Source organism: Ips typographus, linkage group LG15, assembly GCF_016097725.1.
Source record: "Ips typographus isolate SLU linkage group LG15, UJ_Ityp_2.0, whole genome shotgun sequence".
NCBI classification, from domain to species: Eukaryota; Metazoa; Arthropoda; class Insecta; order Coleoptera; family Curculionidae; genus Ips; species Ips typographus.
Window position 1 is genome coordinate 6153355 of NC_138436.1, and position 25704 is coordinate 6179058.

At 35.9% G+C, this 25704-nt stretch overlaps 3 protein-coding genes across 3 annotated transcripts in view; 1 reads left to right on the plus strand and 2 right to left on the minus strand.

The window, feature by feature from the left end:
• The window catches only part of LOC145738500 (protein nervous wreck-like), a 64679-nt gene that overhangs the window by 38235 nt on the left and 740 nt on the right, over positions 1-25704 (plus strand). The window lies entirely within an intron of this gene.
• LOC145738123 (uncharacterized) lies at positions 10096-11499 on the minus strand. Its single transcript, XM_081992986.1, has one exon. It carries the CDS (start codon positions 11497-11499, stop codon positions 10096-10098), a length of 1404 nt encoding a protein of 467 aa, XP_081849112.1.
• LOC145738124 (uncharacterized) lies at positions 16054-22084 on the minus strand. The gene is made up of 2 exons (XM_081992987.1): positions 21048-22084; positions 16054-20444 (listed from the first exon to the last, which is right to left on the minus strand). Exons 1-2 carry the CDS (start codon positions 21400-21402, stop codon positions 16054-16056), a joined length of 4746 nt encoding a protein of 1581 aa, XP_081849113.1. The 5' UTR covers positions 21403-22084.

Sequence of the window (25704 nt, forward strand, 5' to 3'; positions counted from 1 at the left end):
TTTCAAAAAGGCAAATCGACACAAACTGCTTTATTCGATCTGATGCAGGCTATTTTAAACCAGCTAGAAGATAAAAAGTTGGTAATTGGAATGTTGTTGGACTTATCAAAGGCTTATAATTGTTTGGATCGACATTTACTTCTTTCTAAGTTGGAAAGATCCGGGGTAATGTGCAGGTCAAAAAAAATAGGGAAAAGTACTTATCGACAACCTTAACAAGTAGAGTAGGAATTGCACAGGGAAGCATTCTTGGACCGGTTCTGTTCATCATTTTTATAAACGACATTAGCTCACTGAGTAGTCCGCCCCATAGACAAATAATAAATTATGCTGATGACACCACCCTAATTGCTGGGGACAAAAAAATTGAAAATGTCATAAAAAATGCACAAGATTTCTTTGGTTTGGTAAACAATTGGTTTGCCATGAACAAATTACTCTTGAACACAGAAAACTCTTGAACACAAGAAAAATTAAATATTATTTTTTAGAACTAAACAAACAGCAATAAATAAACCAGAACACATGAAGTTGATCAACATAAAAATAAAATTTTCTGAAAATGCTCAATTATTAGGAATATGGCTAAATGAACATCTGGACTGGGCAGAACAAATTAGATTAACAGTAAATAAATTGAATTCTGCTAGTTATTGTATTTTTGAATCAGTTTTGCGATATGGTATTATTATGTGGGGCTGTAGTAATAGGATGCAAAATGTGTTTGTAGTCCAAAAGAGGATCATAAGATTAATTAAAAAGATGGGCTATTTGCAGAGCTGTAGGACAGTGTTTAGATCTTTGAGAGTTTTGACGGTATTTGGGATATACCAGGTGTCCAAGAGCACCCTGGACATAGGAGATTAACATGGGAAAACGGTTTTGATTTTTTTGCGCCTGTACGGCTCATTTACTGGAAAAACGCGTTAGATAAAATTTGTAGAGCACATTTTCGGCTATCAACTTGTAATTAAACTAAATTCATTTTTCAATACCGTAGGTTTAACCATTAAGTCGAAAAACGGATCTAAAATTCGGAAATTTTAAATCTCGCGCCAAGCGGTCGTTAAGGAAAGTTTATATCCGGCCGGGCTACCAACCTTTCAAAATCATAACCAATCGCTGTTAGTCATTCTGTAATCAAAACATTCAAAACAAGTTTATTTAGTAATGATTTTGAGTTACTACCCACATAAGGCAAAGAAAATAAAAATAAATCGTGATAAAAATACTTTATCAGTAGCCACAGCCCAAAAATCTGGTAAGTTGCATTTATAACCTCATTCAATGTCTCTATTCAACTTAATTACTTTGTAGCAAAGCTCTTTAAGAAAACACTGGTTTTGCTTCCAAATATTTAATAAGGATAAAATTATCGATAGTAGGTGATATATAAAATAAATCACCTACCTCAAGCCTCTACATAACACTACCAAACGATTTAAAATGATGAAAACAGTGGACAATGAAGCCAGATCTTTGAAGCTAAGTTTCCTACTGTACAGGGACAACAACAAAGGGGCCAAATACTCCCTTCAAAAGTGGTGTGATTTAGCTTCAATGTGCTTAACTTCATGGACTATCATCAGCGAGGGTTTTCATCAGTGTTGCAACTAAAACTTAAAATGATTCAGTGTTGATATCTGACTTAAATCTCAAAATTTGATGTGACTGTGAAATGTGAATAATCTTAAACTGGCTATAAGACCTCTGAGAAACCCCTTCTAGGAACAGAATATGGACTTACACAGTGAAATTATCAGTCAGGTGATAAAAGTTTTTGTATATGGGTAGGTATTGTCAAAAAACCAACTTTTCAATTGAGCTATCTACATGAGCTGTTCTATTCTAGGTTGAGGTATTAACATTATAATTGTGTTCTTTTTTCCACACACTCAATTGTTCCAAATAAAACTTTGTACACTGAATGTTTGTATTAATTATTTATTCACAGTTCAAGGTACGGTAGGTAAGGAAGTATACATTTTCTTCAAGTGAAAAGCTTAGGTACAATAGGTGGCAAAGAAAACTAGTCTTACCACATTACAGATTGAGTGTGAGTGGGTGAACCTTTAATCATACAAGCTATGCTAAAAACAACTTTGTCTTACTAACCTAATGTTTGTTTGGATAATAGTGGAGTTTCAAATTAGCAAAGGTAGGTGAAATGTAGTGATTGAAAGTCTCTAAAGAGAAACAACTTGCTTCTAATTCAATATACCATTTCACAGGACATACCTTTACTAATCAAATGTGAACTCGAATTACACATCGAGTTACTTGAGATAGGTGATAGAGGCTTGAGATAGGTGATTCGGTCATCCTCATTAAATATTTGCAAGCAAAACCAGTGTTTTCTTAAAGAATTTTGCTACAAAGGAAACAAGTTGAGTAGAGACATTGAATGAGGTTATAAACGCAACTTACCAGATTTTTGGTCTGTGGTTACTGATAAAGTATTTTTATCACGATTTGTTTTTATTTTCTTTGCATTATGTAGGTAGTAACTCAAAATTATTACTAAATAAACTTGTTTTGAATGTTTTGATTACAGAATGACTGACAGCGATTTGCTATGATTTTGAAAGGTTGGTAGCACGACCGGATATAAACTTTCCTTAACGACCGCTTGGCGCAAGATTTAAAATTTCCGAATTTTAGATCCGTTTTTTGTCTTAATGGTCAAATCTACGGTATTTAAAAAATTACAAGCCGAAAATGTGCTCTACAACTATTATCTAAAGAGTTTTTCCATTAAATAGAACGGGTACAGGCGCAAAAAAATCAAAACCATTTTCCCGCGTTAATCTCCTATGTCCAGGGTGCTCTTGGACACCTGGTATATATACGAATGTATTATGTTCTTCTTTAAAAATAGAACAAATCTGTTTCAGTTTCCTTATAACCAGGATTGTAGAACTAGAAACTTAAATGCAAATTACCCAAAACATCATCTAACGTTATCCGAAAAATGCCCTTATTACAGATGCGTAAAATTGTATAACGTACTACCTGAACGTATTAAAATGATAACATGCGAAAAAGTATTCAAAAAGGCGATTAAAAATTACCTAATAGAACTAGAGCCTTATAACTTAAAGGAATATTGTCAAAACCTGTAACCAAAATTGTAAATAACTTAAATAAAATAAGTCCACGGATTGTTTAATTATTGTGAAACATATGACGCTATTTCATTTATGTAAAACTCATATTTGAAATAAAGAGTATTATTATTATTATTATTATTATTATCAAACGTTAGTTGATTGGTACTTTTGGCTTTTATTAGCGTTGTCCCCACCTGAACCAGTGTTACCACAAATTGACGAAAACTTTGTCTCCAGCTGTTTAAAAGCTACCAAGGCATACGAATTGTGTTGAATTGTGTGTGCGCCCGAGGCAATTCTCAATAACTTTGGTTCTAAAACACACTTTAATTAGAACTCTCGAATAAATAGCGTCACAAAATTGGCGCTCGAGCGATTATTAATTTATTTCATCCTACTTCACTCTGCTAATTGTTTTTGGTGTAGCATATGTTTGATGTTTGCTATAATGACTCGCTATTTGTTGTAAGCGGGTTGATGATGGAAAATGTTTCTTCTAATCACGCCAATTTTTATTAGCAGTAACATCCTTTACTGGCTTTTATTGGATTATTAATCTTGTAATTACTAGATAAATCTATAGTGAACTGCCAAAAAGAAGTTATTAGTTTGTAATAGTTTATTTATTATCAATACTCGACAAATCAATTTTACTACCGAAGAGCATAATTAACTTTCCTTTATTTTTCAATACTGAAGCACATTATCAGAATACTGTTAAGGTTGAGGAAGTAATAAAAGCGAATGCAAAAATTCCGGAAACTAGGAAGCTGTCGTTAAAGCTGTGGAATTAACTGCAACTTAATTCTATTAAAATAACTATATGACTTAATATTCCCAGTACAAGTACATATATATATTTTTCTAATTTTGGCATATAAAGTGACACTTTTCAAAACTGATTAGAGTGACAAAACGTTTTACTTTATGTAACTAGTTATGAAATGTTCATTTCATCACTCCCTGTTTTTATGCATTTCCGTGTGAAATTGAATATTTGTGTTAAATCACTTTAAAAGATGGTTTTCACAGCTTTTTGGTCAAAATTAGAAAAAATTATGTATGCAACTCGTTTCGAAAAAATTCGAAAATCATCAATATTCTCATTCAAATTGTAGGACCTTGCTGCGCTCGCCCTACAAACATTCATTCGTTACACAAAATCGATCTTTTCGTAACTGGTTACATAAATAGCTATTTATATATACAAGTACTGATTATGCAACAGCTTATAGTGGAAGATGTTAACTGTTAAAGGATAGACTAGATAGACCAGACGGGGAATGAAAAAAAATTGTAACTAATGGAGCTGGCGCAGCTTCGTGTCGATAATACTCTCGATGTGGTTATATGTACATAATAAGATTGTACGTAATTTGAAGCAAAACAGATTGTGCAGCAACATGTTGGCAAAATGAATCAATAAGGCCCTGTTAAATAACAGTTAAAACTGTTTTGTACACTTAAACTTGGAACAAGTCATTAAAAATAAACTTTTAGCAACAAGCCTTGTTTGTTTGCGGGGTTCTTCCTGCACACACAAAACACCAACAAAGCCAAACGAGTTGAAGTTAAGAGTACTCGTGACAGAGAATGCATTTCCTTAGTAACTATTCGAAACTGAAATTATGTAAATCATTTCTAATATATACACTTCAAATATGTTCCAATGCGCTGTGTTTGCTCAGACAATTTACAAGTTTAACCTACTGGCATGAATTATTTTTAATATAAATTCTTCATTTTTAACTAGCCTTATTGGCAATGATCAGAAAATTAATAACAAGTGATTTAACAAAAAAACGCAAGAGTGTTGTCGGTACGTGTTCTGGTTTAAATTCCATTATAAACGTTACTAATAACTCCAATACCGTTGCTACTGCGACTTTTAAATTAGCGGGCAATATTTTATATGTTTATACGGTATTTACCGGTTTGACACCGAAAGCATTTAAAAGGCATTAAATTAATCGCTTATAACACTCATTCAGTAAACACAGCGAACCGTATCTTTAACGAAAATTATAGTTTTTTTACACTTTTGGGAAGTAACTGTGTTTAAGTCATTGATCGAAAAAACCCACTTCCTCTGTGTTTTACCAAAAATCCGTTAAACTATTTTGCCTGTTACATTTTTGTGAGCAATTAATTAATGTGATACAGTAAGTTTTTATTGGTACTTTTTGTCATGTCAGTTGGCCATTGTCTAAAATACCATAAATGTGTCTAAAATACAAACAACTGTGTAAAGTAAAATTAGTTCATTTTCATAAAGTCAACACAGCAAGCTAACATTACAAACTATAGATTTAATAATGGAACATAATATGCTTATCTTAACAGGACAAACAGAAACCAAATTGAATCTCTTACAATTTGAGGGTTATTTAATTTTTAGTAACAGTACCACAGGTATCTAAGTGATTTTGAGTTTATTTTCGTTTGCCTTACGGAAAACGTTTTCTTTTCTTTTACTTCTGGAACTATCCTTTCTCGAAATTTTCGTTTACGGTTCCGAACTTTTTTAGAACCTGTTGAGAACCCTTGCACATACAGATTAAGTACATCGTTATTAATTTTGCAGATCCCAGTCAACAATTTTAAAAGGAAGATCAGACCTCGTGTGCACGACCTTTCAGGTATGTTCAACAAGTATATTTTAAAATTATGATTCCGGCTAAATTTTTTTGTTTTTTGGTATTTACCAGTAAAACAATTTCTAATAATAATACTCGGTATATGTTTTTTTTTAATTATTTTTTGGCAATTGTTTACTGTGTAGATGATTAAGTATACCTAAAATTAAACAAAATTTGTATGACGTCACTTCTTTCTAAAGATTGCATGGTGGGCTGGATGGCAAAAGTGTTGCATTTTTCTCACTACTTAAACGAAGTGTGTTTTTGGGACTAAATTTAAAATATTCTGATATAAATATTATCATTATTTATGCTACATTGTCACTCTGTAACATTTTTTTACCAAATTATCAGTCTGAACTGAGAACTCTGTACGCTTATCCATTAAGAAACTGTGTCGGATATGGTGGACCACAAGTATGTTGGCAAACTTTTGAAATTTGTGACGTCATCTTAATTTACGTTGATTTTTGGTATAGAATAAAGCTTGAAACTTTGCTCCACTTTCCTTTTCTAAATTTTAACTTTTACTTCAACAAGGGAGAGATAAGGAGAATAATAACATAATAACATTTTCATAATGAAAAACCATTTCAATGAAATTTTTTTTATATAATAATGAGGTTTTTAATGCCTCAAAAGCCAAATCAACTTGTTGATCATCTAGGTCATGCATCTATGTAAAACCATCACTAGTCACTCAATTGATTCCATATTGATTGATCATTACCTATATACCTTCATAACAAGTTTAATAATAGTAAAATCGAATTATAAATCTTATGCGGTATATAGTCAGGCAGCACTTTAATTCAATTTCTGTGGTGTAAAAGCATTGCCTAATTTGGACACATCTTAACGTTGTAGTTGCCTTTTGGGCAAGCCATTTCAGTACATTTACATACAGCATTCTTAATAAGTTGTTTGAACAAGAAGTCTCCTGACTCCTTATGTTAATATTTGCCCGAGAAGTTTAGTTCTAGTCCATTTAATCGCTAAAACTTAACTTCCTCAAATATTTTTCATTTCAATACAAAAATTATCATCGAGTTTTATGCATGTAGCTTTCGTTTGTCAGCCTTGTTTCTTAAGTAAATATTTGCATGAGAAGTAGTTTGAATCAGTTTAGTAGTAAGTGAACCGTTTTGAATAATTGCGTAGCGTAATCGATAATAATTATTAAACTGAACGTTTTGAAAACTTAATGAACCGAAAAAAATAACATTAGTACAACCCACGATACAATCCGTGGGATAGTGATCCATCCGTTTGATTTAAATGTTTATCCAACAAATAGCATCGCGAGTTATTGATTGGCTGCAGATTCCATCTCAGGTCGTGTTATTTAGTTCAGATTGTGGTTTAGGACTTTTCACATCTATTTGCGGTATGGGTAAATAGAATACCGTAATTAAATCAGATTTACCAAGAAAGTCTTTAATATACATATTGTCAACTTGGGCATGGGAAAATGTGGGTGTTCTTGGCTTAACAAATTTAATGGTCTTCTTCTGGTGTGTTACTGGCTTAACTAATTTAATGCCGTTCCTACGTTACCCTAAGGAAGAACAACACTCGGAGTAAATTATTCTGATGTAAATACTTTCCACATCAATTAATTACTACGGTGGTCGTTGTTACAACATCAAACCGCCAAAAGATGTCAGTACTTTTTGTTTTGAATTTTTGATAAAGAAACTGCTAAACTAATATGAAGCATTTTAATCTGTTAATCCCACAATTCTGACTTCAATTAAATGAATAGAAGTCTTAAACTTAATTCTTTCAGAAATAAAATTAACTCACACTAACAAAACAATAACTAAGGGGTTTGAGACATCACAGTCACCATGACAATGTATTTTCTCCCGAATTATGAATTATTATTCGCTTTTGGGTACCTACGGTACTGTACCGAAGTAAGAATTGCAGCACCATTTGATACTTATTCTTTGGCTTTTGTTAAAAACAAGTTGTTTTGTTCTACACCACTCTAGGCATGTGCTGTCATGATACGTGGATTTCTTCTAGCTACCACAAAATTACTATGTTTGCCTCAAATTGTAAATTGCCTATCAGTGTATAAGCTCAGGTTTTTATGGTTTCTTCCAACAATAATAATCGACTCCAACACTTAATATTGACGAAGTTTTTCTCTCCTGTTCTCGATCAGTATGCTTTGATTACTTGACAATAAGTTGTTATTTGTTTATTGTAACGACCATTGTTTCACAAAGCAAAAGATTTTCTCAGTGATATTGTTAGTAAAATGCTTACTCACTGCTATACTTGTTCAAATAGTGGACGTATAATTTATTAACACTGTTACGTTTCTCATGAATATACCGTTAATTTGGCGCCAGATGAAAACTGTATCCAATACAGCGTGCATTGTTTTATCCGGCAGTTGTCTATCAAAACAAATCATCACCATTAGCAGACACATTTTTCGACACCAATTAATAGGATGCGTTTACCAACTGTGAATTCCTTTAAATACACCAATAATGTTTCAATTAAACCACATCTGCCACGAATTTCACTCGTCACTATTTGACATCAATCCGTGTAATTTTCATCTTATATTTCAAAATAACTTGCAGCTAACAATAATCTGCAATTTTAACACACTTGTCATGTTGGTAAAGGAAGCCTTCAGGAGGAACGATGATTTTCATGACTGTCATGATTTGAACTTGAGAAGAGTGACATTAATTTTACATTCAAAATACATTTTTGGACGATTAGGTTTTGGACAATTTATATAATCTAAAATAGTATTTTTCACCTCTTTCCTAGTTATATTGTCACCTAGTTCACTAATTTTTAAAATAGGGTCATTATCATTAGGACTGTTCACATCAACCAGCATTCAACTTTGAATTTCATTTGAAATGTCATTTGATTTTTCTTTTTCTCTAATTTGTAATTCCTGGCCAAATAAAATTTCAAAATTTCAAAAAATTCCAAAATCGTTGCGCTAACTTTTGCAGTTGTTTGTACTGACGTAATCGGTTGGTTGGAATGTCACTGTCGTGGGATTGGGGTACAGCGACTAGACTCTCGCCGATTAAGAAGTGCCCAGGAGTGAGTGCATCAATATCAGTAGGGTCATTGGATAGAGGTAGGATAGGTCGAGAGTTTAGGATGGCTTCAACTTGTGTAAGAAGCGTATAAAATTGTTCAAAATTTAAATGATTATCCCCAATGACACGTTTCAAGTGATATTTAAACGAACGCACCGCAGACTCCCAAATACCTCCATGGTGAGGTGATCGCGCCGGTATAAAATGCCAATTAATTCGATGATCAGAAAAGTAGTTAGAGTGTTTATTAGAGACGCAATCTCGCACAACCTGGCAAAGTTTAAGTAATTCACGGTTAGCACCCACAAAATTGGTTGCATTGTCACTAAAAATATGCTGACATAAACCGCGTCTCGAGACAAATCGTTTGAAGGCATTAAGAAATGCTTCAGAGCTTAAGTCCGTTACAAGTTCGGCATGAACAGCGCGGGTACTGAAGCAAATAAAAACGCAAATATATGCCTTAATAGTTACCCGATTCCGTGTTTTACCATCTTTCAGACAATAAGGGCCAGCATAATCAATGCCGCAATGAGAAAAGGGTCGAGATGGTACGACTCGAGGTTTTGGTAATGCTCCCATTAGTTGATTGGGGCTTGACGGTTTTATTCGGAAACAAATAACGCATTTCCTTAACACCTTTCAAACTTCGTTTCTTCCGGTAATAATCCAAAATTTGTCCCGAATTTGATTTAGAATGAATGACGGACCTGCATGTAGAAATTTCCGATGATAGTGATTGATTAACAACTGAACAAATGCATGTTTACATGGTAAAATAATAGCATGTTTCCTTTCAAAATTAAAATTAGAATTTATTAATCGTCCGCCTACTCGTAGTAATCCTTGTTCATCAATGAACGGATTAAGAGAAAAAATTCGGCTATTTTTAGGCACAACTTGAGAATTCTGTAAGCAACGAATTTCTTCCGAAAACCTTTCAATCTGTACTAGCTTACATATTTTCTAAATAGTGCTGTCTAACTCACGGGTAGATAACGGCCCTGAAAGTTTTTCATTATTTCGAGCATTATGAGACCATCTATAAACATGTGCAATAACTCGAATTAATGTGTTATAAGAAGACCATCTAAAAAATATCTCATTAGGATTACCGATGATTTGTTTTACGGTAGAAAAAGATAAGTTCATATTTTGTTTTCGCGCTTCGTGCAATGCTATTTTAACGTTTGGACATTTAGGCCACTGCTCACAATCTGTCAATAAAAAAGGAGGACCATGCCACCAAAGAGGTTGAGTTTAAATGGCTACAGGATCAGAACCTCTGGAGACTATGTCAGCGGGGTTGATATCAGACTCTATATGATACCAAGTCATATTTGCGGTAAGTCGTTGGATTTTGGCAACTCGATTTGAGACAAACACTTTCCATCGACTCGGTTCAGAATTTAGCCAATCCAGAACGATCATAGAATCGGTGAAAAGATTTACTTGAGGTATGTGAATTTCTAGAGACTTTAACACCTTGTCGACTAATTGAGCTAATAACAGTGCTCCGCACAGTTCTAAGCGTGGCAAGCTCATCGAACTTAATGGCGCTAATCTAGATTTAGAACAAATCAGATGTGAAGAGGGTTTGTTTGAATTATCGCAAGATACGAGATAAATGCAAGCTCCGTAAGCGAGCTGTGACGCGTCCGAAAAACCACAAAGTAAAACTGATCTATGACTTATTTCGGTATCTATCACGCAACGTGGAATGTGTATAGAATTGAGTTTAGGCAATTGGTTGACAAAAATTGACCATTGATCAGCTATAATTGCAGGCACTGGAGAGTCCCAATCTAGTTGACTTTTCCAAACCTCTTGTAAGATTAATTTAGCCGTCACTATTACAGGATTAATTAAACCCAATATGTCGTAAAGCTGTCCAATGGTTGCTAGAATGGTTCTTTTAGTTATTATAGAAAGATCAATTTTTAATTGAAAATTATAATGAATAGTATCAGATTTTGTATTCCAAGCGGTACCTAACGTTTTTGTTTCATCGTCTCCTAGTATATAAAATTCTGTATTCTGTGAATCGTCAAGTTTTTTGATCACGCGGGCATTATTTGACACCCATTTTCTTAATTGTAATCCATGTTTAGACAATGTTTTGTCGATATTTGCTTTTAATTCAATTGCTTTGTCAAAGTCGTGGTGCCCAAAAATTAAGTCGTCCATGTAGAAATTGTTTAAAATTATTTTACTAACTTCGGGCTGTAAATCTTTATATTTAAGTCCAATGTCATGTAAAACACGCGTAGCTAAGAACGATGCGCTAGCTGTGCCGTACGTCACGGTATTTAATTCGTGATGAACGACGTTTCCAGTGACGTCATCTCTCCAAAGAATGCGTTGCAATTTTCGATGGGATTTGTCAATCCATATCATACGGTACATTTTTTCAATGTCCGCGACATTCAAAATTGGGTAAGTGCGCAAACGCAAAACCATATCGAATACGTCCTTTTGTACTTTGGGCCCTATCTTGAGCACGTCATTTAGACTATAGCCAGAATTAGTTTTCAAACTTGCATTGAAAACGACGCGTAATTTTGTAGTGCTACTACTTTCCCTTATGACGGCATGATGGCTGAGATATACGCAAATTTCACCTGGTAAATCTAAATCAGGATTAATGCGGGACATATGACCCATTTTCTCGTATTCCTTTAGAAAGTCAGTGTACTGGGTTTTTAACTCGATATTCTTTTCCAAACGTCGCTCCAAAGAAAGTAAACATTTTAATGCGATCGAATAAGATTCTCCTAACTACATAATTTTGCTTTAACGGAAGTTTAACTCTATAACGTCCGTCTGTTTCGATTTTATGATTATTTCGAAAATCTAACTCACATTCGAGTTCTTCATTAGTTAGCTTATCTTGTTTGCTTCCTACATTTTCAATTTGCCAGAATTTTTGTATGGTGTTATGTAGGTTTTCGTAAGATTCATTGAGATTCAAAAAACAATGACTATGATATTTTTTATTGATTTTTTATTGAAGTTTAAAGGACCAACTAAAACCCATCCGAACTTGGTATTTTGCAAGATAGGAGCGTCTTCACCTAACATAATTTTTTGGTCATTTAAACAACGGAAAAATAATTCGGTTCCGATTAAGATATCAATTTCGTTTGAGTTACAAAAATCGGAATCCGCTAATTGAATGTTTTCGGGCAAGTTAAGAAAAGTAGGATCGAAAGAAATTTGCGGCAATTTAGTGGTAATTTTATTTATAATTAAAAATTCAGCCTTTGCCTGGAATGAATCATTTAACGCTTTAATCGTTGTTTTGACTTTGACTGACACATTACAGGACGCGCCTCCTACTCCAAGAACAGGAACGTTTACTATACATCCTGGTAAGTTCAACTTTTGATGTAAAGCTTCAGAGCAAAAGTTGGATTGACTCGCAGAATCCAATAACGCGCGACACTTTAAAGCTTTGCCATTTGTGTCTATAATGTTAACGATTGCTGTTGCAAGCAAAATTTGAGTTTCACCCGAGGAATTAGTGTTGTGACAACGATCAGCTGATGACGCTGTTGCATTGCTGACCGTTTCGTTAGCACCTGTATTTATGCTAGTTAAGGTACATTGCCTCTGAAGTGAACTATCGAGTAGTAGTTCTTGTATCGATTGACGCGTACTGTTGTAATTTTGATCGGACATTTGCAAGATTCTGGAACCTTGTTCGCTATTTTCAAGATTAACGGTATTTTCAGAACTGACGTTTGTGGAACTAATGGCGGTAAATGTATTATTGTTATTATAAGGAGTGTTTCGATTAAATTGGAAATTAGAATCATGTAAAATGGAGTTATGTTTACGCTTGTAAATCCTACACGTTTTACCTGTACAATTTTCATTATTGTGACCACTTCTTAAGAAATTAGTGCATATTCCTAAACGCTTCAGCTCAAGATAACGATCTTTACAGGATAACGCAAGTAATTTAGGGCACTTGTATGTATAATTATTTTTTTCTTTACAAACGTAACAATAAAAATTATTAAATTGCCCTTGATTTGCCGAATTCTGATAAAACTGTTGTGTGGAATCTCCTGTGTTTACATGAGCTACTGTACTGCGGTTTTGAGGAGCTTTTTCGTACGCGTGGTGTTGTTTATTGTCAATAGTTTCAAGTACTTGACATTTATTTTTCAAGAAATTTAATAACTCATCGAGCATTGGCGAATCTTTATTGTTCAGCACTTCCCACTCTTTACGGGTGTGATTGTCTAACTTTTGTGAAATTAAATATATTATCAACGTATCCCATTGGTCTACTGGTTGACCAAGACTCGTTAATTCTCGAAGGTTTCGAACTACGCTGTCTATGAGTTTTCGTAAATTTTGATGAGATTCTCTAGATACTGAGGACATTTCAAATAAATTTCGAACATGATTGTGAATTAACATGCGCTTATTTTCATATCTTTCACGTAGTAACTTTAATGCCTCATCGTAATTAGCTTCGCAGATTTCTAGAGATTGTAATACTTGTGTTGCCTCACCGCGAAGGCACGACTGCAAGTAATAAAATTTCTGAATTTTTGTTAAGTCGCTGTTTTTATCTACTAACGCTTGAAATACTTCGTAGAATTGAATCCACCCTTCGTACGATCCACTAAACTGTGGCAGGGAAATAGATTGTAACTTTGCGTTATTATTATTGTTTATTGCTGGTTGAGACACATTTAAATTAAATCAAGCGCTATCGCAACGCTACTGTAATAATTGTCTTTCAACATCCTGTTTTGAATCTAATTCTTCGATTTTTGATTGAATGTCTTGAAACTCTGCCCAAGTTGTATCGAGATCTTTTACACGCAATTTTAAGCTAGTATATCCGGGATTTGGACTGTTCAAAAAATTAGTAAAACGAGTTAGAGTTGCCTTTAATTGGCCTCTTCGAAATACCAACCTTTTAAACTCGTCTATTCTTGAATCGACACCATTATCTGTGTCATCGGGCATTGTTACAACTTGATGTAAGTTGACCGTTTAGACGTTTTTTTTTTAAAAAACTAAATCTAATTATTTGCTTTAAGCTTCTCACACAAATTTTAGCATGCAGATGGATGTATCCAGGTAGGAACACTAACGGGAAATAATGGAAAGGACCTACTTTATATTTTGACGGCTTGCTTCTTTCTCGCTGCTCTACGTGGCAACGCTGTGTATGGCTCGCTGTTGTTTATCTTGCACCCGTTCACGGAACGCGGCACGCGGAATTTACATCAAACCGATGCTTTTTGAGGTTACTTATCACTTATCACTTTGCAATCCGCTCGTATGGACCAAAATTTATGTTGGATTTATACTTCTCGTTTGTAGTGGACTGTATGATTCGATTATTTTAATGAAACGAACTTTTTTAGCTAATTAAACGATTATATTCGGGAATTAAAATGGTAACGTGTCGGCACGGCGACGGCTTCGTACGAGAGAGAGAGATGCAGCGTTGCCAGTTATTAAAGTCCAACTTTAGCCATCTCTTGGTGGGGGTAAAATTATAGGGCGCTACTTAAGGGTTTAAATATTTACAATGTTTACAACACGTGTCTTAGATTGTCGTATCGATGAAAGTTGATCTTTTTATTATTTCCTGAAGTTAAAAGCTGTTAGTAATGTTGGAGAAGTTTGTAAAATGAAAGTGGATTGATTTGCATGCAGTCTGTTTCAATTAATATTAAAAGTACAAATGTCGTAACCCCTCCGGATATAGTGCCCTATTTAGGTCTTCTCAGTTATAAAGCATTACTAATTCTATTCTAAGAGAAAAACAAACCAAATCACCTTTCTAAAAATGTTTAGTACCTCATAAAATTGAACTCCTCTGCAACTGTTCCCAGACCAAAGACAAATTCCAATAACATTTGGAATGACAACTAACAGGGCTCCACTGACTCCAGATTTAGTTGGGACTTCAACATTTATTAAATTTTAACAAAACCATAGCAAGCATGTAACTTAAAAGCAAGTTGACCAGAATAATCATACATGTCACAACTATGCATTAAAGGCAGCACGTCTCTAACACTTTCTGGTTTCCACAAGATAATTCCTCGTAGAGTTATAGGAATCGACGTTTCCACTCAGAGGTCCCACCATCTCCACTCGACCGGCTGCGGAATTCGGTGGTCAACTTCAAATTTCCCTGAACACCGTTTCAAGGAACATCTTTCTTAGTGACAAAAAATGGCACTCACGAAACTGATGTGCGGTACTTTCCAAGTGGAAAACCGAACTGGTTTAAAAACTTTCTCTTCTGAAAGTGGACAAATACCTCCATTTGCTAAGGTGGAATATCACTGAAAACTGTGATAAAGAAGAATAGAAGAAGAGAAATTGATTAAAATATTTCAAATAGCTCAGCAGCAGTTTTCTGGAAAACATTTGTGTTCCCTCATGTAAAATCCTAAAGCGTAATTTCGATCTCCACACTGGCGTTCTCAGATGAAAACATTTTCAGGGATTTAATAACGCAATCCCAAGTCTTCATTTTCTGATAAACGCTATTGGAAAAACAAATTATTCATAATAAACAGTTTAAGAAAAACGTAGAATTAAAAATTAATAAACAGGCTCTAAATAATAAAACTATACTATACTACGGTACTAAGCGATTTTCTTTTGTTGCTGAATATTAATTTACTAGTACACTTACTTCATAGAAATTCATAGTAAAATCAAATTTCTATGAAAAACTCATTTCATGCGCCATTAAAGTTTTCCAAAGTGAACTCGGTTCCTGTTCAACATACCTGTGAACCACATCCGACCCTAACAAATCCAATGCTATACCGTACGTTAACGGTTTACTGCATGATTAAATTGTAAATGGGATGACCACTGTTGCCCTCGAACAAAACTACCCGTTTTGCCCTTGGAGTTGTCTCTTGCACTCTGGATCGGGAAAAAATATAACACCCTTTACTCGAATTCAACTTTATTCGGTGTTAGAACTAAACTTTAGATTGGGATTAAAACCCTAAAAGATATCAAGAACATGTGCCTATTTTTTACTTAACGCCAATAATCTCCCTTTTTTAGGTTATAGTTACACGTTGACATTACTTTTCAAAACAAAATTTTTCAGCTAACAGATGACAGTTGAAACTAGAAAATGTACATAGATACAACATTCTCCCACCTGAGTCACTTAAAAAGTACAATCAAGTGACTCACAAATCAAATTTAAATTTACAAGTATTTTTTGGGCATCTTAGACACACGCCCGCTTCTAGTCATCTTCTGCATCACTGGAGCCGGTCTAGGGATCAGAACTTCTTGTTCTGGATCAGCCTCATCTGTACCATTCTTTTTGGAGGTGGTTTTCACGACTTGAGGAACACATTCGGACGAACTTGGTTCACATACCTTAACCTGCTGCACACATTCCAAAGGGTAAAGTCTCTGAATCTCCCGCATAAAGGTTCCTCGGTTAGTAGACACTTTGACCAAACGTACTTGTCCGTCTTTGCCAGGCATCAGCTCACAAATCCGTCCCATAGTCCAATCGAGGCGTTTCTCATTGTCATTGCCAATAAGGACAATATCACCAAATTTAGGTTCTGTTGTACGTTTTCCCCAGTTTAGTAACTTTAACTGACCTAAATACTCAGTTCGGAATCTTCGATGTAGATCTTCTCGGATTTTCCTGAGATATACAACTCTTTTGCAAAGTGACTGACCATCTATTGCATCAATGTCACAAATGCTACTGCTCGCCTGGTCTCTCAAAAAGAACATGGGAGTGAGAGGTATTAGTTCTTCGGGATCATCTGACAAATACGTCAACGGTCTGGAGTTCACAATTGCTTCGCAATCACACAATACTGTGACTAGCTCCTCGTAATTCAACGACGCCCGTCCTAAAGTCTTACGGAGAAGTTGTTTAACAGCTCCCACTAACCTTTCCCAAAATCCTCCCCACCAGGGTGCGGACGGAGGGTTGAATTTCCAGGTAATACGTTCTATACTGGTTTCCGTAGTAATTTTATCCCAGTCCAGCTTGCTGAACAGTGTCTCTGTCCCTACGAAATTAGTCCCATTATCACTGTAAATGGTCCGTGGTCGTCCTCGTCTAGCGATAAACCTACGAAGAGCTTGAAGAAAATTAACAACCGACAGTGAAGTACACAGTTCCAAATGCACCGCACGGTATACAGCACAAGTAAAAAGGCATATCCATGCCTTTTCTCCATTTTTTAAATATAAAGGTCCAGCAAAGTCTAAACCGGTCACTTCGAATGTAGCAGCCTCGCGAACACGGTCCCGCGGCAGAGCAGGTGAATCCACGACGTACGATTTACCGTTATGTCTCTTACACACGACACACTTAGAAATTATGGATTTGATAACTCGCCTACCGCCCGGGATCCAGTAGTTTTCTCGAAGTATCCCCAATAGACCCTGTGCTCGAACATGACACGATTTAATATGAAGGTCAAATATCAAGTTTTCAACCAGCTGGTTTTTGGCAGGTAAAATAATAGGGTAACGAAACTGGTCAGTATCGTCGCGTTGACTCACTCTAGACTTCAAACGTATGATACCCGATTTGTCCACAAAATAATCAAAACTTCCAAGTCGTTTTTCTTCATTTCCTTTAAATGACTGTTGTTGCAGCAGCTTAAATATAAACGTCTCTGCTTTACTCAATTCTTCAGTAGACAAGACACTTTGTAATCGTCTGGAAGGAAATCGAGCATTATGAGAAAATCTAAATATCCAAGCTATCATTCGGACGGTTTTCCAATACTTAGAGAAATAAGTCATATGCCAATCATCTACGGTCATACTACAATCATTATTGGCTAATAATGAGGTAACAAGCCCTTTCTTGCGTTCACGTTGAACTTCTTGTTCATTTGTTAGTGAACATTGGTTAGGCCAATTATCAGATGCTGTATAAAGCCATTCTGGGCCCTCCCACCAATTTGATTTTTTAAGTTGACTGGCCGAACATCCACGAGATGGCAGGTCTGCAGGATTAAGATGGCCAGGAACGTGTCTCCACGCATCGAAGGGGGTTGCATTTTTTATTTCATTGACTCGATTGGTGACGAATACGTTCCATTCTTCCTGTCGTCGAAACCAAGCTAAAACTGTAGAGGAGTCAGTCCAGAAAAAACTTCCATAACTACACTGTAAACTTTGCTGGACTGAAGAATACAACCTCGTTCCAATCACCGCTGCTAATAGTTCTAATCGTGGTATAGTTATTCTTTTCACTGGAGCGATTCTGCTTTTCGCTGCTAGGAGAGTAACAAAAACCTTACCATGTTTAACTCCACGCAAGAAAACAACAGCTGCGTAAGCAGTTTTACTTGCATCACAGAAAGTATGCAGCGTCCAGTCTTCTGCGTCTTCCAATCCTGCATGAATCCAACGAGGAATCTTGATGTCCAAAAGATGTTTTGACTCTGTCAGCCAGTTCTTAAAGTCTTTGGAAATATCCGGAGTAACCTCAGCGTCCCAACCTATTTTCATTCCCCATGTCAGTTGCAACAGCAGTTTGGGAACCAATGTCGTAGGACAAGTAAACCCAATAGGATCAAATATTCTTTGAGCTACAGACAGCATTATTCTTTTTGTTACAGGGGTATTCAGAAATTGTTCAAAACAGTGTGACAGCGATTTATTCAAACCTAAGGTATCCTGGTCAGTGTTCCACTCCATTCCAAGTAACGCAGTCACGGGTTTGCTGTTTTCTGGTAACGTCTGATGAGAAAACTCCCACCCTCTCAAGTCAAATAATGCTTTCTCCAAAAATGTAGTGGCTTCTCGTCGAAAAGTAATCAAGCTTTCTTCATCTGGAACACTACAAACACAATTATCTACATAAAAGCTCTTACTAAGTCTTTCTAAAGTTTGTTTGGAAAACTCAAGACTACATTCCTTCAAACCTTGATTTATATGGTACTCTAAGGTAGCCCCCAACAAAAATGGACTACTTCTAATACCAAAGACTACTCGTTTGTGTCGATAAATTATTTCATTCCCTTCAGAATCGACCCATAAAAAGCGCAGAAAGTCTCGGTCAGCTTCGTGAATACTAATCTGTAGAAATGCTTTTCTTATATCTGCAGACCCACCTATTTTATGTTGACGGAAACGAAGAAGTATGTCTGGTATCAGCTCTATTAAGTTGGGGCCAGTCTCTAAACATTGATTCAGTGAGGGTCCCTGTTTGTCTTTGGCTGACGCGTCGAACACTGGTCTAATTCTGGTAGTGCTATTTTCCTTGACGACTGGCCTGTGAGGTAAATAATGAACCAATGAAGTTACCTGGTTTTCTCTAACTTCTTCAATGATCCCAGCTTTAATCCATTCCAAGAAAACTTCATCGTAAGGTTGCCTCAATTGACTGGTGATTAATTTCGTCAAAGTGTTTTTCAAACGTTTTTGTGCCAGCTCATAATTTGAAGGCAATGGCGGATGTCCATCTACCCAGGGAAGCCTTACTTTATAACGACCCCTTGGTGTAACTTGAACAGATTCTAAAAAGAGCTGTACTGCCGCCGAAGCTTGTTCTCTTCGAGAGCGTTGTTCATAAGGGTCACGAATTCCTAAAGTATCTAAATCCCATAGTTGGGACAGTAAAGCATCATTTATAAGTAAACTTATAGCACTTAAAGTGTGTCCTAAAGGTCTATCAATTGGTACCTTTCCCATCAGGGTCCAACCAAGTAGCATTTCCACAGCAACTAAACCGGTTGTCAGCTTAAGGGTACGTCCAGTATACAGCTTCCCAGCTACATCCGACCCTATCAACACCTCTATGGGGCCTGGAGTATTAAAATCAGAGAGGGGAATGTCCTTCTGCCTCAAATCGTCCATCCAGGGTCCATAAAAAACAGGCAAAACATCTGTACAAATAACATTTTGAGATAAAGCTTCTAAAGTACACTTGTAATTTCCTTGACTTAAACAAATATCATAAACATTGTGGTTCTGTTCAGATGACACTCGTCCAAACAAACAGTGGCGTATTTTAAAATTCTGTTTTATAGAAAATCCTAATGAGTCTGCTGTGGCTTTTAGTATGTAACTGTTATGTGAACCAGTGTCAATAAGTACCCTCACGCTTTTGGAACCATGTGGACCATTCAAGTTAACCTTCAAAGTCTGCAAAAATACATGAGAACCCGTCCCATTAGTACAAGTCAAAAAATCGTTGGACGTCGACGCGGGAGTTTCGTCGGCTTTCAGCTCTGTCACTGCTTTTCCACCTGTTGATAGACTGAAACACATAAGGGTTACATGTGACTTTCCACAAATTATGCATTTAACCCTGGCATGGCACTGCCGTGACTGATGACCCAACTTCAAGCATCGAAAACAAGCCCTCATGGAAGACAACCACTCTTTCCTCTTCTCCAAAGTCATACCTTGGGCTTTAAAACAGTTTAGGCTGTCATGACAACTGTTGCAAAATACACATTTATTTGGTTCTCGTTGTGGTGGACTTGGCTTCTGGTTTGACTGCACCAACAGTGCACTGGCACTAGGCTGTCGACGGGAGTTTGCTTTCACAGGGGTCTCTTGAAAATTGTCCACAGTTTCACTACGTAGACCAAATCCCTGTGCTGCAAGAACAATGCGTTGCTCATTATTAACCTCATTTCGCAGAAAATGTAGCAAATGTTTTAGTTTGGCCTCGAGACTGACTGCTTCAACATCTGGTGGCTCTGATGGTATACTACTACTAATAAACGATCGCTGCCACACTCTTAATAAGTCCTCAGGTAGGCAAGACTCAATCAAAGGAAACAACACTGCTGAATATCCACTTGTGGTAATGCCTAAAGTCTCCAAAGCACGAATTTGTGTTTCCAGGCCATCATAAAGTGAACATACGTCTATATTATTACTAGAGGTAGCATTGTTAATAATAAGCTGCAGCAGACCACGTATATACACCTCTATTTGCAAATCTTCCCTGCCAAAACGAGATTTTAGTGACTCAACGATCTTAGGATAATTTTCTTTAACAGCAGGGAAACTTTCTACTAGTAACCTGGCTCTACTGCCAGGAACAGTAGCCTGAATAAGGTATTCAATTTTATCATTGCAATCAATGTCAGGGTCTTCATGAACTTTGCGAAATTGTGACCAAAATGGTAACCATTCCTTGATATTACCGGAAAATGTCTTAAATTCAATAACAGGCAACTTAAACTTATGTTTACCTTGTAACGGTGCAACACTATTGGTTTCCGGGTTTCCTGAAGCTGCATGGTATCCATTTCTATCTTTCTGCATGAGGGATTCGTAACGTAAACTTAATAAGGAGAATCTCTTCATGTAGTTATCACATGCTTCTAACTCCGTCATTATGAGGTCCTCTTCAGTATCTTCGCTCAACAGTAGATCATATATTTCCTCATTGAGAGCTTTTAGCTTCTCAGCTTTATTATTCAACATGTCGAAGGCCACTCGAACATCTAAGTTCACCTCTTCACCAGTTAGTAGCTCTTCCAAATCATTGGCACTCTTTGTAAACATAGTACGCAGAATTTTTCTATTCTTCCTTAGCTGCTCCATACTATGTCCCCAAAAGCTCAAAAAATACACTACAAAACTGTCCAACCCCAACCAAAGTCACAAGAGTCCTGTCACGGTCGCCACTAATGTTGCCCTCGAACAAAACTACCCGTTTTGCCCTTGGAGTTGTCTCTTGCACTCTGGATCGGGAAAAAATATAACACCCTTTACTCGAATTCAACTTTATTCGGTGTTAGAACTAAACTTTAGATTGGGATTAAAACCCTAAAAGATATCAAGAACATGTGCCTATTTTTTACTTAACGCCAATAATCTCCCTTTTTTAGGTTATAGTTACACGTTGACATTACTTTTCAAAACAAAATTTTTCAGCTAACAGATGACAGTTGAAACTAGAAAATGTACATAGATACAACAACCACATTCCCTACAGAAAATCTTTGACCATCTAGGGTGCATATGCTCACTCCCCAGTAATTGGAGCTCATTGTGTGTCGTTCACGTTGTAAGCACTTGTTGCACTTTTTGCTTTATTGTAAACGCGGTGTATCATTTTATTATGCAAATGTTAGATATATTATAAGAATACTTTTGATATCTCCAGGACAATCATTTTTATTTATTAGAATATTTTAGGTGATAATGTGGTTCTAGAAAAACGTTTCAGAAGGTAAAAAGCTTAACAAAAACTTCATTTGTTAAGGCTTTCATTATTACTTACAACAAGTAAGTATACTGTTCGTGCTGATAGAAATCACAAAAACGGCGACATTAAACACAAATTACTATTAAGTTTTTTCCTGTTAATTTTTGAAAATGTATAGTTTACAAGGTATACCAAATACATAAGGCGCGTTATTAACATTGGTTTTCAAATACACATTTAGATGTGTTTGAAAGTGTTTCCCTAGTTAACAAAAAAAACTCAAATAGTAAAAGATTCGTAAAAAGGCTAAAATTGTGATATACCAAAATTTTGTTAATTAGACCAGGTGCGATTTTCCCCATTGTCTTGTCTCTTCGTTTCTTCAAAACTTAAAACGTTATTTTCAATTATTTATTCAGTTCCTTTTCTGATAGTTCCACCCGAGGCTGACTTCAACGTATTGTATCCTTTATATTGTGTAATTTTTTTTTTATTGTGATACGTAGCTTGAATGAAACTGCTGAATTCCGTAATTTTATCTGAGCGCCCTAAACACGGAAAAAAAAAGAAGATGTTTTTTCTAAAAATAGTGTGACTAATTAACTAGTTGTCCGTCGACCGTGTATTAACAGACTTTTTTAATCGACGATAACGAAGGCAAAATCGTTTAAGAATGAGGCCTATTAATGCATGATTTTTCAATTGTTTTATTTTAATGTTTATCACAGGCAACCAAATACGCTCAGTATAGTTTGATCTTTTTTTATTTGTATTCTCTCTCTCTTGTCCGTTTTGCTCTCGGGAGAGCATGGTTGGCATCATGTTTCTATTGCTCGGATCGTATTTCGCCATCCTCCTCTGTCCCGAGCTGCAAGAGAAGCTTCTTGCAGACCGTGACCAATTATTTTATTGGTCACCCAAGCGCATCGGAGACCTTCGTCGTGGTCGTTTACCATTAATCTTTCCCTCCACAATAAGTTTTTCCAGCCCATTCGTTCTCCTTGAGATGTGTCCAAAATATCGTAGGTATGATTGGTTTATCCTGGTTGATAGCCTTGTGGTGACTTTTAGTTTCTTAAGGATTGTACGTTAGTACGATGGTCTGTGTATGATATTCGCAGCATTCTTCTGTAGGCCCAAATGTCAAAAGCATCTATAATTCTTCGATTGGCCATTTTTAAAGTCCAGGTCTCAAAGGCATATGTGGCAATAGAAAAGGAGTTTAATAATTTCAGTTGGTTGCGTTGAGATATTGCAGAGTCTTTCCATATTCTAGTTGGTTTTATAGTTGAATTACGTGCCATAGCTAGTCTGCGTTTGATTTCTTCGTCACAGCCGCCCTTGTTTGTGATAAGCGATCCCAAATAATTATATTTCTCAACCACTTCAAAACCATCGATCTGTCCAATCTGTCCAACAATATATTATTTGTATTAAACAAAGAGAAATAGACTCACATTTTTTAGTTAACATCCACCATTACTGACAGAACTAACTGTCACCGTCATTGTCAAGGGTGCCGGTGCCTGCGATTTTGGTTTGCCGTGTTGTGTATTCAATTGACAATTACTTTTTTCAAATATTTAAGGATTATAAACATTTATTATAAACTGCAGTCGACGGAAAAGTGTGGTAGCCAAATCTTATATTAATGAGCGATTAATAATCTCTATTCTATTAACGCAATCACTACGTTCAGGCGTTAAATCATTTCGATTATTAATCGCTTTTATTAATGCACTCGTTGGTTAAATAACTATTTGGCATTTTATTGAATGTTCCAACTTACTTCAGGCTTTAAAAAAAAATGGCCTTTAAAATTTGTAAGTTTTCACCAATCAGATCGGTGTTTACCGAATGATGCGGCATTAATGGTGCTGTTCCTAGATTTGGAAACGCCATCTGTACTTTCTAACTCATAGAGTTGAGTACAGATGTCACCAGATGTTGCACAACAACTATCATTTCTGGCATCCAGTTGACTATACTGGAATGAAGGTTTTGTTCTTTGGTTATCAAGCCCTATAACCTCTCTGATGAGCCGTAATACGGCGAAACCGGTCAGAGGATTGGGATTGATAAACAAAAAACAAAACCTCACCATTTTCTTTTGTCATTTTAAACTGATCAATTGCTAACATTGGATATATATACCAGGTGTCCCAGAGCACCCTGGATATAGGAGATTAACATGGGAAAACGGTTTTGATTTTTTTGCGCCTGTACGGTTTACTTGATTAAAAAATATTATTAATGAAAGTTGTAGTACCTATCACGGACTAGTTTTCTGTGTTTTTTTAAAATCTCTAACTTGAGCCCTTTCGTCGTAAAACACGAACAAAAATGAGAAAATTTAAGCTTTTAGCCTGCAATGTATCAGCCGTTGTCGAGCAACGGATAAACAGGTCATTGTTGCTGATACGGTTGCTCGACAACCGCTTATACAGTGCAGAGAAAAATTAACAAAAGTAACATGTTAATCTCCTATGTCCAGGGTGCTCTTGGACACCTGGTATGTCGATCCACAAAGCAGAAGTTTTAAGAGTTCTCACGTGACTACATGGAATACAATGTCACGTGACATTTGTGAAATACTGCTTTTCTTCTTCTAAAAAATACGTCGATGTCACTCGTCTGTACTCTGATACTCTAACCCCCTACCACTACCTCTAACCTAAACTGGACTGTAAACCAGCAGCCGGCTTATTCCAGCTTCCACTAAGCAATATTAGCATTTAGTTAATTTCTGGTACATTTTTGCCGGGCAGGTGCTTTCTATGTGTTTGATATTATTTGCTGGTTATTTTCATTACTTTTTTGCTAATAACATAAGGTATATTACTCTAGGACAGTTTGCAGATAGGTAAATTAGTACTCTGGCTTAAGTAGTATTGGTTTATGCCTGTAGTGATATTTCAGTTTAATCTACTTGTAATAGTTATACTAGTCGTCCCTGCGTTTACTAAGTACATAATGTCTGGAATCTCACCCTCCGAGAAATTCAATTCTTCTCCTACAATTTATAGAAATGCTTGCTCAATTAGCCAAGCTTGATAAACAAATAGCAGAGTATAAAGAAACAAAAAAGTCTATCAGCAAGAAAATAAGTATTCTAAGTAAGGAAAGACTTGATCTGCACTTATAATACACTATGAGTGAAGCTAGAAAAAACTAAGTAGCTGAGTACGTTGATAATCAGTATATCTGCTCTGAAAAAGTGAAGAATGAATTAAAATATAGATCAAAGTTTAGCTCATTTCGGACATGTCAATTGGGTGCAATAAATGCAAGCTTACATTAGTAAGATGTGCTGGTGGTTATGCCCACTGGAGGTGAGAAAAGTTTGATCTATCAAATGACTGCTGTTATAAAAGGGAAGTTGTCTGTGGTGATTTCACCTCTACTGGCTCTTATTGAAGACCAAATCAACTCCTTGGCTAAATTTGACATCACTGCTGCATCAATAAATTCATCAATGACCAGAGCTGAAAAATAGAAATTGAAAATAAATTAAAGAGAAAAGTTCTACAAATTATTTTTGTTACCCCAGAACTCATAGCAAACTCCAGCCTGGTTATGAACAATTTGATTAAGTTGCATAAGGAGCGGTACATCAGTCAATTTGTCATTGGTTTGTTTCAATAGAATGTTTAGTACCTATTAGATTAAATTTTCATTAATAACCTATTCCAGAT